The 2,500-nt window shown below is 33.6% G+C and overlaps 1 protein-coding gene across 1 annotated transcript in view; it reads left to right on the forward strand.

The window, feature by feature from the left end:
• Nucleotides 1-2,500, forward strand: part of LOC119576977 (neuroendocrine convertase 2-like) — a 139,171-nt gene that overhangs the window by 113,910 nt on the left and 22,761 nt on the right. The window contains exon 8 of the mRNA XM_037924645.1: nt 1,016-1,191. Within this exon, the coding sequence (XP_037780573.1) occupies nt 1,016-1,191 (176 nt within the window). The remainder of the gene's footprint in view (nt 1-1,015; nt 1,192-2,500) is intronic.

Below are 2,500 nucleotides of genomic sequence, written 5' to 3' on the forward strand. Positions count from 1 at the left end.
GCAGTGCTGTATGCTTATTTTTACGCACACTTGTACCTCCTACAAAGACATAGGAGCTAAGCTACAATGAATTAAACGCAAACAGATGATCAGTCTAGACAACCCCACACAAGAACACCCTTGATAAACCACAAAGGAGAACTCAGCCACGAACGAGTGCCTTAGAGAACACACACACAAATAAAGGAAAGTTAATTACACGTCACAACTTCGTACCTACCACGTCATTTATTGATCACGGGAGACAGGTGCCGGGAGATACCAGCCGACTCCTGGAGCCTCACGACCTACATAAAGCGGGAAATGAGTTTTCTACACCTAATGGCGGAGTTCTCTTTTGAGGGAAAGGGGGTACTTTCGTAGATATTCCACGCGTATGTGGTAGACTTTGTATTCAATTTGGTGGGACTGTTTTGGCTGTGGGTGCGAATGACCAGAGGCGAAGATTTTGCTTTATAGTTCGTACTGTGTTCTGGCTCTAAAGTTTATGGTATGTTAACTACGAGATAATTCTGCACAAAACCGCCTTGCATAAATCCGGTTGGTTAGATATAGGGCTGCTTCGGCCCGCACCACTTGCTACATACACGCAGATGTTTCCACTTGCTCGACTGAGTACATACGCCCTGGCTTATAGTACAATCGATTCGCGCAGCCTGGTCCTTCAGATCGTTCATAATTTCATAGAAATCCACCTAAGCTCGTTAATGCTTTCAGCTAAATCCACTTAGATTCATGAATAATTTGATCCGAATATTCATATAAACGTCCTTCTCCAAACCCATATATATTCATGAATAAATCCACCTATATTCACTTAACCTCATAAACAGTTTCATTAAAAATCACTTAACGACAGATACCCTCATAAAAACAATTCCACCCAACGCCACATAACTTCAGGAATAGTTTTATCCAAAATCACATAACTTCATCAAAAAGGATTCCACCCAAAACCACATACACAAAGACCCTGCAACCCCCACATGACCGCCTCCCCTCCTCTCCCACACAGGAATTCGCATGTTGGACCAGCCCTACATGACGGATCTGATCGAAGCCAACAGCATGGGTCATGAGCCAAACCTCATACACATCTACTCGGCCTCGTGGGGTCCTACTGACGATGGCAAGACCGTGGACGGACCGAGGAACGCTACCATGAAGGCAATTGTGAGGGGAGTTAATGAGGTAAGGGAGCGAGGAGAGGCAGGGGGAAGAGAGAGAGAGAGAGGTAGAAAGAGAAAGAGAGAGAGAGAGAGAGAGAGAGAGAGAGAGAGAGAGAGAGAGAGAGAGAGAGAGAGAGAGAGAGAGAGGAGAGGCATAGGAGTCTGAGAACGAAAAGAGAAGAGTAGAAAGTCAAAGAGGGGAAGAGAGAGACTGAAAAGGGAGACAGAGAGAAACGAATTGAAAGGAAGAAACAGAGAAAAAATGAGAGAATTAGGAAGACAGAGACAAAAGAAAAGAGAGAAGTTAAGACAGAGAAACAGCGTCATGTATTTTCATTATCTTTATTATCAGTATTATCATCTTAATCATTACTGATATTATTATCATTATTATTATCTTTATCATTATTGATATTATTATTATTATTATTATTATTATTATTATTATTATTATTATTATCACCATCATCATCATTATTCTTATTTTTATTCTTATCATTATTATTGTATCGTTATCATTAGCATATTAATATTATCATTATCAATATCAATATCATTATCATTATCATTATTATCATAATCATCGTCTTCATCATTATCATTATTCTTATTATCATTACAATTATCATGAATGGCTACAAAACAATGATGATAGTACAGTGATAACGATAATATCAATAATAATAATAGTAATAAAAGTAGTAATAATAAAAAAATAATAACAACAATAATAATAGTAATAACAATGATGATGATAATGATGATGATGATGATGATGATCATGATCATGATACTAATATTAATAATAATAATAATAATAATAATAATAATAATTACAATGTTAATGATAATAGTAGTATTAATGAGTGATAATATTAATGATGGTGATAATAGTAATAGTAGTAATAAAAATAATAATAATAATAATAATAATGATAATAATAATGATAATAATAATAATGATAATAATAATAATAATACTATAATGATAGCAATGATAATAATGATGATAATAATGATAATAATGATATTAGTAATAACAACAATAATAATTATAAGGATAATGATACTAGTAGTATTAATGATAATGATAATAAAGATTATAATAATAATTACTATTATTGTTATTATTCATTATCATTATCATTATTATCATTTTTGTCATTGTTTTTGCAGTTATCATTATTTTTTTATCATTACTATTATTACCATTATTATTATTACCATATCATATCACCAACATCATTATCGTTATCATCATTACCATCCTTTTCTTTATTGTGATCCTTTCTTTTCTATCTCCTCCATACTTTGATTTAACTCAAGATTTT

This window comes from Penaeus monodon, chromosome 9 (genome assembly GCF_015228065.2).
Source record: "Penaeus monodon isolate SGIC_2016 chromosome 9, NSTDA_Pmon_1, whole genome shotgun sequence".
Classification (NCBI taxonomy): Eukaryota; Metazoa; Arthropoda; class Malacostraca; order Decapoda; family Penaeidae; genus Penaeus; species Penaeus monodon.